This window comes from Paralichthys olivaceus, chromosome 23, assembly GCF_024713975.1.
Source record: "Paralichthys olivaceus isolate ysfri-2021 chromosome 23, ASM2471397v2, whole genome shotgun sequence".
NCBI lineage: Eukaryota > Metazoa > Chordata > Actinopteri > Pleuronectiformes > Paralichthyidae > Paralichthys > Paralichthys olivaceus.
The window spans coordinates 9495265-9509031 of NC_091115.1; the positions used below are offsets into that span (position 1 = coordinate 9495265).

At 39.8% G+C, this 13767-nt stretch overlaps 2 protein-coding genes across 6 annotated transcripts in view; one reads left to right on the top strand and one right to left on the bottom strand.

The window, feature by feature from the left end:
• The window catches only part of LOC109632879 (aldo-keto reductase family 1 member B1-like), a 110296-nt gene that overhangs the window by 19474 nt on the left and 77055 nt on the right, over positions 1–13767 (bottom strand). The gene's annotated exons all lie outside the window — the stretch shown is intronic.
• tfec (transcription factor EC) overlaps positions 1–13767 on the top strand; it is a 41320-nt gene that overhangs the window by 9920 nt on the left and 17633 nt on the right. Inside the window, exon 1 of one of the 4 annotated variants that reach the window (XM_020092402.2) lies at positions 8677–8815. The exons of the other annotated variants lie outside the window; for them this stretch is intronic. Coding sequence (XP_019947961.2) covers positions 8789–8815 — 27 coding nt within the window. The 5' untranslated portion in view covers positions 8677–8788. Of the gene's footprint in view, positions 1–8676; positions 8816–13767 lie in introns of those variants that run through there. 4 annotated transcript variants of the gene reach the window in all.

Here is a 13767-nt window from a genome sequence, read left to right on the forward strand (position 1 = left end):
ATTTTGAAGGTTCAGTGTGATCAAGTTTGCTTTAATATAGTCAGTCTACTCCCGAAGCCCTTAGTGTGGGTTCTGGTGGGTTCCGAAACTGCTGTCAAATACAAGGTTGCGAGTAAATACCTAGACACCACAACTCAAGGTTTGTTTGTCTAATATCCATAGTAGTGCCTGTGAGTCATGGTGGAAACAGAGACAAGACTTCAGTGTCAGCCAGCGAGTACAGCGTGAACTGTGACAATCGAAGACAAATGCAGTGGTTTGACAAATGCATTCTGCCCGTGAAATATAATCTTGTTACGGCAAAACATAATTCAAAACCATTAACTGTGAAGACCCATCATTTTGGGCTGTGGAATTTTCGATCGTGAACTTCAAAGCGTGATCAAATAAGTGACTCACTTTGGAAAAAAACATTTCTCAGTTCAAAGTGGTCAACAACATTAAGAAAGAGTAACTAATGTCATTGCTCGTGCACAGGTGGAAACGGTGAGAGAGATTTAAGACATACTGGAGAAAAGAGTAAAGATTTAGTCGAGTCTGGAGTGAAGAGAGAAGAGGAAATAGAGGGAATACATGAGACAGGGAGAGAGAGTGAAGAAAAAAAAAGAGGAGGGTGTCAGGGCAGCAGGGATTCTGGCAGGCCAAGGCATGGGAGAGCAGCAGTGATTGGTTTGGACCACCCATCTGGACTGGCTGAGCGCCTGGGCTGGCTCGACTGCTGTTTGCCTGCCGGACTGGGTGCATGCATGGATGAAGTAATAGAGACAGAAGTCCTGTGTAATAATTCAGATAGATGGAACGCTGTGCCGGAAGCGTGAACATAAAAGCTGAACTATAGGTAACATAATGCAGTTAGGAAGCGAATTAATATGACTTTATTTAAGCTGTTGGCATGGAACCATAGTTAAACACAGAAAATATTGTTTTCTTATGTTCAATAATAATCTCTTATTTCAGTAAAGCTCAGAAACACTACAGTGGGCTTTAGGACGACAAACAACAGCAATTAGAGAAGTTCTCTGAAATATGTAGGCCTTAGAAAACAAACTGGAACCTTAAATTATCATTATAGAGGAATTAAATAAAAGAGATGAAGTCACTATTCAAACAAATAGATATGCATTCTTGTGACATACACCTGTTGGTGTGATTTCTTTGTGAAGTAATCATAGCCTTTGGCCAGCAAGAGAAATCATTCGGTGGGATCCAACTGTCACTAAATGACCATAATACAATTTCCTAATGGTGCTGTGTGCACCACCTCCAGCCTCCTTCCCATGTTGATCTCATCTCCCAGTTTGCTGCACATTGTGCCTTGATCTTTTAGTTTAGAAAGCCCTGGCACCTTCCTTGCTAAATACAGTGACCTATTTCTTGTCCCTCAAATGTCCACTGCAGCAGTCATGGAGAACTCTGTGTCCAAAGCCAAAGAAACTCGGGCAGAAAGCCATGTTTTAACAACCCAATCTTAAATTTACCAGGAAGTCTGGATTTATCGATCTTTTTCAGCCATTCAACAGTCTGCTTCACAGCATTGTTGACATTGGCTCCAGCTCTTAGTGATGCATTAAATCACTTCCCCAAGCATTTCATCGGGATTTGCTTAAAGGATGGGATGACTTCCCTCTTCACTCGGACAAAGGACTCGCTGTTAACTTTGCCCCCTTTATCATCATGCTCCTGGACTTTCTGGCCTCGAAGGAGCATCCTGGCCCAAGTGTCTGCGTTGTCCATGGGTTCCAGTACCCCTTTTGCATTTATCACGGTTTTTATTTCCATGTGTCCATTGGCTGGACTCCAATGCAGAGCCGTGGATTACATTTTCTGCAACTGATATCAGGAGGTTCATACCCAGAGGTCCTGCCAGTTGGTTGTGAAACTGGGTGATGTGACCCTTCTTGGTGGCCATTTATCAAATTTGGATGCCGTGGTGGTTGGATTAAATCATGTGTTATTGACCCATAAGTGTTTACAAGGTCTAAATAGTGAACTGTTTGGTTTAACAGTTTCTTTATCTTTATCCTGTTTAAGTGTGCTTATGAGGCCTGGTCTTATACATAATTACAGATTTAAGTTTGGGACACATTATTCCTTTATTAAACAGAATAGCATATTTATACACGTTTGCAACTCCCTGATTTTTTTATGATTGGTTGGTTAAGAGTCATTTTTCACAGAGCATTTCCCCTGATCCCTTTTGTTATGAAAGGGTTATCTAAGACACTAATAGGATTAGACAGAATTGCCCTCTTAAAGCTTCACGTTTGATTCTTTAGTGTCTCACACTGGACATAACTCCATCCTAACAACACACACATACACACACAGACATCACCACCCCTCCAGCTCACCCCTGACCTCTTCCTACGCTGAATTGTTCTTACAACGGCAGAGATAAAGCCATCAGACTGTCCCGATAATTGACACACAGAACAAAAACACAGACCACTTCTGGATAAAACATATCATAATCCCTGAAGGTGGGGGTGCTGGGGGGGGTTTCAAGGCCACCAAGATTGCTATTCACGGCATCCAGAGTCGTGGAGAGACCTCCGGGAAGGACATTGTGAGGTGTTGGTATGAGACTTGGTATGACACTCCTGGGAAGAATGGTGATTAGTAACGAAGAGGATTGACTTCACTGAGGACATTTGTCACCATCTGGTAATACATTTGGAAACTTAGCATGGCACTGACTAATGATCTCTACATGCTGCTAACGGTTGTGAGCCAGTAAAGATGCTGCATTTTATAGAAACTCGATTGTTTTTGTTGCTATTTAAACTGTCATTATTATTTTGTGATGATACATGAAAACATCCACAGAGGATTGATCCATTCTCAACAATGTGTTGTGTGGCTTTGAGCATCCAACAACATATTTGATCCACAAATGTAATGAGTAATGTAGGAATATTATGCAATATCATCAACTAGAAATTAAGTTCATATAACTAATTTGCAATGTCAGATATAGTAGCAAAAATGTTGATACTTGAATACACTGTTACAATGTAGTTCTTCAGCTTTCAGTAAAATTAAAAGTTATTCCTCGAAACTGGCAGCATTTGGTAAAAGTTCAGGAATGATTGTGATCTTGTCCAATACAGAAAATGATAATAGCATATTTACATTTTAACCTAAACCATGACCTTAACCAGGAAAACACTGACAACATGGGATCGATCAGCAAATGCACCAAATTGCCTCAGGACACTGCTTTGCATTGTGCCACAAGTGAGGCAGGATCAGCTTTTTTGCTGGATGATTCTGAACATTGCTTTTGTCTGTCGGCAGCTTATCCTTTCAGATTGGTAAAGGTACTGCCAGTGATGGCCAGTGGTTAATATCTAAATTCAATCAATGAATCCCTTTAAATTGATTTTAATGTTACATACTGTATGGCCTTAACTCAGGAGCCTGTCTGGGGCACTGGATTGGGCCGAATTGTAAATGTAGATTTAAAAACTGAGAGCACATTTGGCATTAGAGCTTCAGATTTTGTAATTAGAACAGAATATTTTTTGTTATGTTTATAATGTGTCTGGGAACTCAGTTCTTAAAGCCTACATTATTATTACCATTCAGTTGCATTCCCGCTTTATACAAAGATAAAAACTGAAATGACCTCCATAATGTGTAATATATAGGCGGATGGTATAAGAGTTCAAGTGATTAGGTTTTGTGTGAATGAGATCAAGCAGTAAAGCAATCAGTGACATGGTTAGAGGACCATTTGTCTCTGTGTATTAAGAGACAATGACCGTTAGTAATTATCTTAACAACACAGGCCCCTCGACTCTCTCCCACTCTTATCAAAACCATATCTATTTACATTAACACCTTCCTTCCCTTCTACCACCATCTCAAACATCCTCAGCATCGGTTTGCATTTGACATGATGGAATGCATCCATGAAGTTACACCAGATAAATATAATTTCAGGCCCAAACATTGAAATGTTTTGATCATTTTACCCATTAGTACATACAGTCTGAACAATATGGTGAAATTGGAGAACAAATAAAAATGTTGTTACTTCTCTTATTCGAGTGCAAATGTTCCCTAACCAAGCTAGAGTTGAATATTTGACAAAATGTGTAACAATATTAATACACATATTTCTCTGAAGTATTGAATGTACAGATGAATGATCATTACTCATGTCCACTTTATTTAGCTATGTTCCATTGTCACACATTGCAACATAATTCCCATGCATGAAACAAAAGCTTGACTAACTTCTATTCCTTTTTATTGTGTGTGCCTAATTATGACTGAAATCAGTATTAGAATAATAATAATAAGCATATTTTTCTGACATGTATATAAAGACGATATTCAGGTGGAAGTCGGGTTCGGTCACGTTGGCTGGGCTATGTACTTGCTTTTTTTACACCACAGCATGGAGAACATCAGATTCATCAGCAACATGATTTGATCTAAATGCCATGATATGATTCCCAAGAAAGTTGAATAACATTAATATTTAAGCGTTTCGTTTCTCTACATTTACATTCACTGTGTCGTGAAGTAGATTTAGTGCTTATCTGAACATGTATATTGACTTTTGGTTCAGTGATGCCCTCTTTCACCCTTGAGCCACATTTTCTCTGGTACTAATGCCATCAGGGCTGATACCCATGCACCTACCACAGACATTCATTCAACCCTGGGCATCACCGGGGCCCCTGCATACTCCATAGCCTTTATAAGATTAATGCAATGGATGGAGCAGGTGTCTGCCAAAATTCCATTCCTATTTAAACCTCCAGGCCCATACCAGCAACCCTAATCCTTTTAGGCCTAATTGAGTGAAGTCGACAGTCTTTTTCAGTTAAACTAAGTTTACACACTAATAGGATTCAAAAGGGGGCAAAAGAAGTACAATTTGTGGAGAGTAATAGTGAGTAGTGTGAGTGTGTGGCTGCATAGGGATGTGGACAGGGTGCAGGAGGGAGAAAGGGTAAACAGGGACTGTGTGTTGGGACCAGTGGAGGCTCCCCACTGGGATTGGGGAACTGTGTTTAAGAAAGGGAGTGGGCTGGGGGTCTCCCCGGAGGCTAGATAAGCTCAGAAGGGGGAACAAGAACAACATAATTGGTATTCGGGAACCCCTAGTGTGTTTGTGTGTGTATGAATGAGTGTGTGTTTGTGATCCAGTTGTAATAAACTGTGCCCTGTATGAGAAAACCTGGTCCGCATCCTTGGATATTAATATCAAAACAGAAAAAAAAGAGTGTGTGTGAGTTTGAGAGGGGATTTGTAAATTATTGCTGTCATGAAATTACAATGTCACATCACAGGAAACACTAATAGAACAATCTTCTGGCAAAGTGGAAAAGGAAATGGAAAAATAATGTGGTTTAAAAGCATTAGTGGAATTGATCTCAGTCGAGCAAACATTCGTTTGAATGTCAGCACGTGAAGCAGATTTTGGAAAGTCAAAAAAGAGGGACATATTATATTCATTAAGCTAATCATGGGGTAATGTGATTTTTGTCATTGTTAAACAAGAAATGCAGCTCAAGAAAAGGGTTTTAACTATTTTTTTCAACTTGTTTTAAGCAGCAGATATAAAACATAGATAAGCGGTGTCAACCTTGATCTCTTATGCGACATAAAAAAGCCAAATCGACACTTTCCGTCTTTCAGATATCTTCACTTCCATCTAAAACTTCCTCGAAAGAAAGCAAGCACAAGATACAATCTATGGAAACTTCCTTAAGTCGAAAGACAGTAGAAAATGCCAGGCCAGGCCTTAAAAGGAATCAAAGAGCTTGTACCCTCATTGAATCCTTGTTTTTGGCTTGTGGCTACTACGTGATCTTATCAAGGCCCTTTGTCGATGTCCCTGCCCCTTTGTTCGCCGTTGAAAGGCAAGATGAGCAGCTGTGATAGGCAAAACCCCACACACACAGCCACAGCAAGTTACAGAGGTCAGAGTGGGACACAGTGTTTAGCCAGTGGCGTCAGGGACACAGACATGGCCCGAGGACCTAACCTTTCAGACTGCCCGTTGCAAGAGGTGCTGTGTGGGACTCCCCTTTGAAGAAAACACATCACACAGAAGGGGTTAGCATAGAGTTTAGGCGTTCAGTGATCTTACATGGCTGATGTCTTGAAAGACAAATTGACAACAAGGGAACTGAAGGGAAAACTGACTTCTAACAGGAGGTGATAAAGCAGATGTAATCTAGGTGTTTTTAATAGCACCATGTTAACGGATTACTGATTATTTTATTATTATATGAGGCAGATTTTCTCACCCAGTGGTGTTAAATGTGGCTCCTCGTTTTGGTTGTATTACTTTAACTGATAGCTATTAGTTACATTTTACTTATTTGATTATTCAATCAGTCAATCAGTGGAAAGTTGCAATTCACGGTGCTTAACAATACAATTAAAATACAACAGCTGAATGCAACACAATACAGCAATACAATGAACAATAAAATAAATAGATAAAAAAAAAATTTTAATTACTTGAAATCTTGCAGAGCTTAAATATCTTGACAAAACAATTTCTAAATAATCACAAATCAGTCAATTATTTTCTATCTATTATTTCCTCTCTTGTCTTTACAGTGTAGTTTGCTACTTGTAGTCTACTTTGAGAGACCTTTAAAAACAGTACATCTGTAATACAACCCTCCACATTCATGCTTCAGATAATGGGACTTTTAAGGAGACAGATAATTAAACTATTATATGCTGTCAATTCTCCTAATCAGGTTAAAGGGTTTTTGCCATAATAGACGTTTCCAATTCGAATTACATTTCCCCTCTTGTGAAGCAGACTGCACAAGATAAAACTGAGACAAGACGATCATATACTGTGTAAGTACCGAAATTCAACAGTTATATGTTGCTTTTCATTTACTCTCATATTAAAGATAAGAGCTGTAACATGTGAGCCAGTGTACTTCATCCTAAAGTGCAGTTTCCAATGGTTGCAAAAGTGGCTCAAAATGGAGAGGAACACACTTTTCAAGAGTTACGGGAGCTTTGGAAACAAGACGACTTTGAGTTTGGAGAGAATCGTAAAAAGTAGTGTAGTTTTCTTTTTGTAATAGGCTATAAAACTTCTTTCCTTTATGGACAAAGCTCAATGAGCTTGATGACAAGGAGGATAACTATTTAGTCAGTCACACTGCAAAGAAAATAAACCAAGCTGTGCCTATAAAAATCTAGTGTGCATGTTTTGTCCAAAAACATTGTAATTTGTGGTTTTATGGAGGCTTATGTGTGTGACTACCACTAAGTTAGCTAGCTGCAGGCTGTATATTCATAATTAGTGTAAAACGACAGTGGCCTTACTCTTCGCGTTCAAAGTATGCAGGGTGCAAGACTTTGAATAAAAACTGTGCTGGGGTGCCTGCTACCTAACTGAGTTACATCGGCCCCCCACAGGCTTTAGTCGTCTTACAGTGGTTGCAGGCTTGATTCTGACTCCACCCTTTGCTGCTTTTCTTCTCTCATTATCTCTCCCGCTTTCATGCTTGTGCTTTCATATCAATAAAGGCAAAATGCCCCTAGAAACATCTTAAAACATGGTATTATGACACCTTATAATTGGTAAATACACTGTAGGGAGGCTGAAATTTGAAGCTGTGTCTCAATTCAGTGGCGGCGTCCTTTAGGGGCTACATTTTTAAAACTGATTGCGAGCTATTTTGAAGGTGTCCTTCCATCCCAGAGAAACAAAGGCCCCAACAAGTGGATAGTTCCCGGCTCAACCTATGCCAGGATTCAGTACACTTCAGTGATGAAAAGTTTTTCAACTGTCTCATTTCGGTTCTGCTGCCACAGTCTATCTAGCCCGCGGAGGTGGAGGCTGCGTCCTCCGAAGGATGCAGCACCTGAATTGAGACACAGCTTGAGTAACAACATATGAGTGCTGAGCGATACACAGCATGAGAAACTGCAACTGAAACTGATGTAAAGATAATCATAATGTAAGAATGCAGTCTGATCTGAGAGTGATCATCTATAGTTTAACCTCAGAGGACCCTTACTGTCGCGAGTCTCACTAGAATACCCATGATCCTTATCAAAAGACTGCCCATTTCTGTGTGTGTGATAGTAAGAGATTCCACTGATTGAGACTGAACTATGAAGAGTCAGAAGGGGTGGGGGAGAGATAGAGCTTAGTGCAATGATGGAACAGAGAGAGGGAGGGAAAAAAAAATCAAAGAATTGGAATAATTGGCATAATTCAAGGTGGCTGGGCACAGTCAGGGGGAGTGTCAGTGTTGGGCGAATCTTTTGCCATCCTCAAAGAGAGACGGTCTGCACAATTAGCCGCACGAACTCTGACCCCGCTCAGAATAATTAATGAATAACAGAGGGGATAAAGACAAAAGGCGCGGAGCGGTCTGGTTGAGTGGCGAGCGAGGGTAATACATCAAAGAATGCCGTTAATTGGCCCTGTGGCTTTCATTCTTTGCCCTATTTCTTTCAATTCATTGACTCAAAATAATGGGTTCAGGGTCATTATCAACAGGTCGTAAGCCCTGGGAGTGCCAAAATTCAACAGGAGAGTCAGGGATGTGTGCAAGTGAGTGTGTGCGCTCGCCACTGCATGTGTACAAAAATGTGTGTGATGGCTTAGCCTTTTTTGCCTGGCCCCCCCAAAGTCCTGACGACATCACTTCCACACGGGGGAAAGCCAGAGTGGTGTTGGGATGAGAGCGACAGGACACAACTTTTAAGTTTTTGTTTTGTTTTCAGTTCAAGAGTTAAGACGTACATCTTTCATTGCATCTGTTATGCTACAAGTGTCACGATGCTGGAATATAACTGGTACGGACAGGTAAGTGCAACCACTACTGTGAAGTAAACATTGCAAATGTCTGCTGGTGTAAACGGGTGTAGTGAATGTCTGCTACGGCCTCGGAGTTGCTTAGGTCAAGTAAAAATATTGCAAAGTGCAATGAACTGTATGAATAATGTGGATGAGTTTCAATGGTCATATGCTGCACTGCACACAATGTAACTTAATCACATCATTTTCAAATAACTCAGACTGAACTTCAATTTTATTTGTTCAAATCAAATTTTCAAACAATACGTCTGTGTCATGTGCCTGCTCTTTATCTGAATGCCTCAGATAAAGAGCAGCCTTGTTTCAGATACTGTAGCAGCACAGGGACAGTGAAGACTCAGTTAAAGATATGGGAGGCACCTTGGTTGTATTTCAAGCTGAATAATGGGGTTTAAATTGCAGTAGACTTCAGAGTGGTACTAAGTCAATACAACCCTGATGTAGTGGTTATACCAAAATAAACAGATTCAAAGCACAAATGTGACAGGAATGTAACTTCACTAAAAAGAAGCAGGGGTGCTGGGACTGATGACGTAAGGAGAACAGAAAAAAATTATAGCCTGTGTGGGTGCAGACTCTTGAAAATTAAGTAATAAGTGAATAATAATAATAAACTATTTAGAATTGTAATAGTGTAATCTGAAAATATATTTTTTTACTATTGAAAATTGGGGTGTTTTTTTCTTAGTTCACTATAAACTGACATCTTGGACTGAGATGGTTTCCAGTGTTTGTGACTATCATGTTTGTGCAACTCCATTTAAGGCAATATGGAAAAATATTGCTGAACATCGTGTTGGAATTTAACCAAATAAAACAGACTGTTGAAACCATACATTTAGCGAAACTATGAGAACTTTAAACAAACATTTAAATGACTGCTGTCACTACTGTGGGCTTTAATTCAAAATATTCAGCATTATTTCCTATAACTGAACATGTTCTAGTCTACATAGTTTTTTTTGGTAAGGGTTTGAAATTTCAAATCAGATTGCATTTTCTGTAAAACAGCATTTAAGGTAGATCCATATATTTATGATACAACATTGGCACAAACTCAGAGCTAAGTAAAATGTAGGATTCACCGACGGGTCACATCAGGGCGCCAGTCTCTTACTTTATCTGTCTGCGGCTCTCGTCTCCATGTCTTTCTCTCTTTTGTCCCATAAATTTCATTTACTGATATCTGTCAAAGCCAGAGATTGCAGATTTGGAGTGAAAACCCTGGGTCATGTGAAATTACTCCCACTCACGTACAGAACCAGACACACCATGAAAGAGCGAGGGCGAAGGAGGAGCGGTTAACTTAATTACCATAACTTTGTCATCTCACGACACGTGATTTTGTCAGAAATACCTCGCCGCTTGTTACACACACTGAAGTATTTCAGCCATCCTCTTGGCCGACTACAGCCCCCCCCCCCCCCGTCCTCTAGTCCTTTTAATTGCCAGACTAAAGGTTTCCCATACCTGGGTTAGCCATGTCAAGCAATTAATACCCTGAAATACGCCTTTTAAGTGAGTCTTTTGGTCTGTGGGGCTCCCCACTGTGATGAAAAGATCTGCGTCGTCTCACGTTAGCCTCGCACAGGTGCCTCCTCTGCCTGCACATCAGATTATTGCCATAACCAGAGATGGAGAAACAGATACAGATTAAAAGTTAGACAGAGAGGGATGGGTATAAGGCATAGATGGATGGAGATAGAGGGAGAGAGCGATTCCCTGCACTAACAGGCACATTTTGAACAAGCAAAAACTGTTTCTTGTACTCACGCTGAACAAGTGTAATGTCTGATGTCATCAGGAGCACTCCGGGTTCATATATATTTTAGGTTCACAAAAATAGTAATGGACGCTAGGTCACAGTGGCATTGTCCTTTGACCACCAAAATCAAATCCGTTCAATTTGGAGTCTGAGCAAACATTTGGGTCAAATCTGAAGAAAGGCGTTCCCTTGATATCGTGTTCATGAGAATGGGAACGACGGACAGAAGGATGGACGAAATGTTGTGCAGACTTTGAAGGAAGTTAATTAGACTTGAAGTGAATTATGTCATAATTATTAAAGTCTAACCACTTCAGTTATAGGTATTACATGCATTTTGTCATAATTAGCGTACAAATTCCTGAGGTATCATCAAAACCTGTGAGGTCAACATCACCTTGACCTTTAACCACCAACGTCTGATCAGTTTATCCTTGAATCCAAATTAATGTTTGTGCAAAAATAAAAAAAATGGCCCCAGAGCGTTAAATTGCTTCACAAGAGTTGAAGAGACTGACAAGTTGGACACAAGTTGCATTTGACTACGGCTGTCTAGAGTTTTGGAAAATGTGGGATTTTACCACAATATTACTCAAAAGACAGAGATTCAAGCTTGTATGAAACTAAGGACTTCATAGGTTACTACATGATGCAATTGCAGGTCAGTATAAAAACTGTAACCTGCGTGTGATAAAAGCAAGAGTTCTGGCCTTTCCCTTTCACCCCCCTTGTGTTCATTTCTGGTCTTCCTCTCTGTTGCATTGCTGGGAAGAGGAACGACCGGCACTCCTACCCATTCAAACAGCAGGATCACAAATATAGCCGGACAGAGCAAACAAACAGCTCTTTGTCCACAGCACAAACCATTAGTTCGGGTAAGGTCAAAGTTGATTTGATTTTCTGCTTAGTTCTCATTAAACAGCTATTGCATTATTTAATTTCCCACAATCAAGTTAAAGGAGTAATCAGTATATGTCCACCAGAAGCTTTTGAACCGTGGCTCGCAAATTTAGACCACAAATGCACTTCATGTTGGTCAGGGAGAGGAGGACCCTCGTCTTTGGTGTCATGTTAAACTGAAAAGGTCAGAGGATTTGCACTGAAATATTTTGATCTTCACTGTCCAGTTCCAGAAACCTAAGTTCTGTTGAATCAATGGAAACAATGTTTTCTTTAAATCTCAAACCTTTAGGTAATATAAACAATGAAATCGCTCATTATTCACTATTGATTGTGATCCAGTTATTTCCAACCAGGGATTACAGGGAGTATGATGGCAGTTCCTGGGGATTACATGTTAACATTTTGGCTCAGTTAACTTAAAAACTTGGATGACACTCGGCACATACCTCCACTGTAATTGAAAGTTACAGAAAATACACACACCGACACTAAACGGTCTCCTCCTCGGCCCTTGTCCGATCACTTCAACCATTTTGGTGCAAATCAGTTCAGTACATTTTTTGTGTACCAAAATCTATTCATCTAATCTAATTATCCTGTTAACATGAATGGGATAGATGGAAGAAATGAATTGTCCTTTTTAATTAAGTATTCAGAATCTGGCACAGCCATCAGGCACAAGACCACTTTGACATATAGAAAGGAGGAGATGGGGATTGAACCACCGACCTTCTGTTTAGCGGACAACCTGCTCTACTGAGCCACAGCCGCCCCTGAAGAGAATTCCCCATGCAGAGAAGTCTAAACAGCATGTAAACAGTAATGGATAAATAAATGCAACTTTGTCCAAATGTCATGTCCTGTAATGCAAATACCCTAGTGAACCTAAATGACCCACAATACATTAGAATTAATGATAACTAAATGAGTATGACAACATTAGTGATAGGGCACATTTAAACAACCTCTGCAGTGACTTAACTCACTTTACATAGAATAGCCAATTATGAATGACGTGACTTCCCTCAGCTGATAAAATGTGGAGTTTGTAAGTAACAGGCAACTGCCAGACAGGAAACACAATCATATTCTATATATACACGTGGGTTAAGAACATGGACTTCACCCAAATGGACCTGAGCCAACACAGTCAAATGAAAGCTTGGTTGACTGCTATCTCCAGACATCAGCAATAAGAAACATGTATTAATCCACTGGTTACATAGTGTTGTCTAATATTTTATATTGACTTAAAATATTAGAGTCTAACTTCATCAGTCTGTAATGGGTTACACAGAAACGCATTGAAGAATCTGGAAAAAAAAAATCACAAATTTCTTTTTCCTGCAGTTGCTGGTTTTATTTGAGAATCTCTTTCCTCTGTGGGACTTTTAGATTATTTGGTATTGATCTTTGATTTAGTTTGGCCTTGCCTTGAACACTTGCCATGATGTACAACAATGTGTTACAATGATTACTTGTAAAAAGTCAGCATTTGTATTAGTGAAAAAACTGAGATTCATTTCCGAGATTTAAGTAAGACATTTACGTGAACATGAGAAAAAGGTTTGATAATATTTCAGATTAATATTAAACAAATGACAAATTTATGAGGCAAACACACGGAAAATAGTGGTTTAATTTTTCAGTCTAGCAATCACATTGCTTCACTTTGGTCGGATCTACCTCATCGCACCACCAACACTGCCGCTTGCCGTGTCGCCTGTTATGACAGAAATGGACGACCTAATCAAATTATACTTTGCAATCAGATTTAGCAATAAGGAAATACTCGTGATTTTAGCCCAGAATCACCATATTATCATAATCATCCGGACTTTGAAGAGACATTTATTTCCATGAATCGGGCCCATTCAAAAGAAAACCCTTACACTGTTTTGAATGAGGTGAGAGCTCCATCATCACCGGATGCTGCCATGTTGCACCTCCTCACTGACAAGTGTGTATATTTGTATTGGCTTTGCTGGGACAATTACCAATGTCTTCTGCATTGGCAGGCTGGTGGATTGTCCCTCCCTGTGTCTTTAGCGGTGCTCTCTGTTCGACTTTCATTTAGGTTGCACGTGAGATATTCTGTGTGTGTTCTGGCACTGGGCCTATCTAACATGTGATAGACTGAAAACTGAAAAAATAAATGAATACAACTATCTCAGGATGAAAAAGAAGCATTATAAACGAAGAAGATGCAGGTGAACATGTCAACTTGGAAAGTCAAAGAGATTCGAGAGCTCTTGATGATAAGGACCAACGC